The 2,496-nt window shown below is 67.9% G+C and overlaps 1 protein-coding gene across 1 annotated transcript; it reads left to right on the forward strand.

Moving 5' to 3' along the window:
- Positions 1 to 5: 5 nt before the first annotated feature.
- On the forward strand, positions 6 to 2,410 carry LOC113981093 (probable ATP-dependent RNA helicase DDX56; the record flags this gene model as incomplete). Its single annotated transcript, XM_027708330.1, has 9 exons — positions 6 to 122; positions 394 to 638; positions 738 to 851; positions 1,259 to 1,411; positions 1,492 to 1,586; positions 1,662 to 1,735; positions 1,897 to 1,986; positions 2,088 to 2,193; positions 2,313 to 2,410. Coding segments are annotated over 9 exons (1,092 nt in total), but the record flags the coding sequence as incomplete, so codon positions are not given.
- Between the last annotated feature and the right edge of the window lie 86 nt (positions 2,411 to 2,496).

Consider the following 2,496-nt stretch of genomic DNA (forward strand, 5'->3'; position numbering starts at 1 on the left):
GGGGGGCACTGAGCCCCCTGTTTTCCCCCAGCCACCTGCCCAAGATCTACCAGGCCCTGCTGGTGTCGGCCACGTTCAACCCCGAGCTGGAGGCGCTGCAGGAGCTTGTGCTGCACAACCCCGTGAGGAACGAGGGGCTGGGATGGGGTTTGGGGGGAGCTGGGATGGGGTTTGGGGGGGACTGGGAGGGGTTTGGGGCATCCAGGGGGGGGGTTGGGGGGCTCTAAGGGAGGTTTGCGGGATCCAAGGGGGATCCAGAGCGGGCACAGAGTTGGGAAAACGCCGGGATTTGGGAACACTGCCCCCCAGGAGCAGATTTAGGAGCCACAAGGAGCCCAGAGGACCCTGTGGGTGCCACAGCCCCCCTGTTTTTCCCCATTTTCCCCATCCCAGGTGTTGGTGCTGCCCCCGGAGCCGCGGCTGCCGGGCCATTCCCAGCTGCAGCAGTTCCAGGTGCGCTGTGGGACGGAGGAGGACAAGTTCCTGGTGCTCGTGGCGCTGCTGCAGCTGCGGCTGCTGCGGGGCCGGGCCCTGCTCTTCGTGGGCAGCCTGGCCAGGGCCTTCCGCCTCAAGCTCTTCCTCGAGCAGTTCGGGATCCCCGCCTGCACCCTCAACTCCGAGCTGCCCGCGGCCTCCCGGTATGCCAGGGGCACTGGGGGGGCACTGGGGGGGCCCTGGGGTGTCCTGGGGGTCACACGAAGGGGGGTGGGCACACTGAGGGTCTCCTCTGTCCCCAGGTGCCACGTCATCGCCCAGTTCAACCGTGGCCTCTACGACTTCATCGTGGCCACCGACGAGGAGGGGCCTGTGGAGACCCCCCAGCGCCAGGCACGGAAAGGGGGGACCCCGGGGTGAGCACGGGGGCTGGGGGATGTCACCAGGGACCCACTGGTGCCACCAGTGTCCTGTGGGTGGCACCAGTAACCAGGGGGTGACACCAGGGACCTGGGAGTGCAACCAGTGCCCTGAAGATGCCACCAGGGAGCCACTGGTGCCACCAGTATCACATGGGTGACACCAGTGTCCTGTGGGCATCACCAGGGACCTGGGTGACCACCAGTGTCCTGTTCCCGTGCGAGTGTGTCCCCCTTGGGGGGCTCAGGGTGTCCCTGTGACCGTGGCCTCACCGTGCCCGGGGTGTCCTTGTGCCCAGGGGATCCCCTTTCCCAGCCTCCCTGTCCCCACATCCCAGATGCCCACTTGCTCTGGGTGTCCCTCCCGAGCCCCCCCAAACCCTGGTGTCCCTGTGTCCCCCCAGGAAGGGGAAGGGGAAGGCCAAGGACAAGGGGAAGGCCAAGGCCCAGGACCCTGAGTATGGGGTCGCGCGGGGCATCGACTTCCAGAACGTCTCGGCCGTCATCAACTTCGACGTCCCCCCCACGGTCGAGTCCTACATCCACCGTGTGGGCAGGTCTGTGCGGGCACCGGGGGGACCCCCAGGGGTGCCAGGCTGGCCGTGGTCCCACCCTGTGTCCCCCCTGCACCCCCCAGGACAGCCCGCGGTGACAACCCTGGCACGGCGCTGACCCTGGCGCTGCCCGAGGAGCACGAGGGGCTCACCCGCATCGAGGACGCGCTGGCAGGAGGTTTGGAGGGCCCTGTGCCACCCGGGGGGGCTGGGGGACACTGGGGGGCTGGGGTGATCCTCTGTGTCCCCCCAGAGAACGGGCAGTCCATGCTCCAGCCCTACAAGTTCTGCATGGAGGAGATCGAGTCGCTGCGCTACCGCTGCCGGGTACGGGGGGCACCGGCGGGGCTGGGGGGGACAGGGGTGGCACTGATGAGGTCCTGGTGACACCAGGGGGATGTTGGTGGTGCCAGGGGGGGTCCTGGTGACTCGGAGGGGGTGCCAGCGTGGGAGTGGCACCCTGTGACCCCACTGTGCCCCCCCCAAAGGATGCCATGCGCTCGGTGACCAAGCAGGCGGTGAAGGAGGCGCGGCTGCGCGAGATCAGGGACGAGCTGCTCAACTCCGAGAAGCTCAAGGTGACCCCGGGGGGCTCCGGGAGGGGGTTTGGGGGTCCCTGAGGGGCACAGGAGGTCCCTGGGCGGTGCCAACTTCCCCCCCCCCCATTGTCCATGGCCAGGCCTATTTCGAGGACAACCCCCGGGACCTGCACGTGCTGCGCCACGACAAACCCCTGCACCCGGCCATCGTGAAACCTCACCTGAGGAACGTGCCAGACTACCTGGGTACGGGGGCACAACAGGGGCATGGGGGGAGAAACGGGCAAAAATGGGGGGATTGGGGGGAAAACGGCGCAGAAGGGGGTGATTTGGGGGGGCAGGACTAACCCCTGGTGCCCCCCCAGTGCCCCCCAGCCTCCGGGGCATTGCCAGGCCTGGCCCCAGGAAACGAAAGGGCCCCCGAGTGCTCCGAGGGCCCAGTGCCCGCAAGGGAAAACCTGCTGTGAGTGACCCCCAAACCCCCTCCCTGAGACCCCAGATCCCCCCCCACATCTTCTCCCTGAGACCTCAAACATCCCCAAACACCCC

This window comes from Neopelma chrysocephalum, unplaced genomic scaffold (assembly GCF_003984885.1).
Source record: "Neopelma chrysocephalum unplaced genomic scaffold, ASM398488v2 Primary Assembly neopelma1_96067, whole genome shotgun sequence".
NCBI lineage: Eukaryota > Metazoa > Chordata > Aves > Passeriformes > Pipridae > Neopelma > Neopelma chrysocephalum.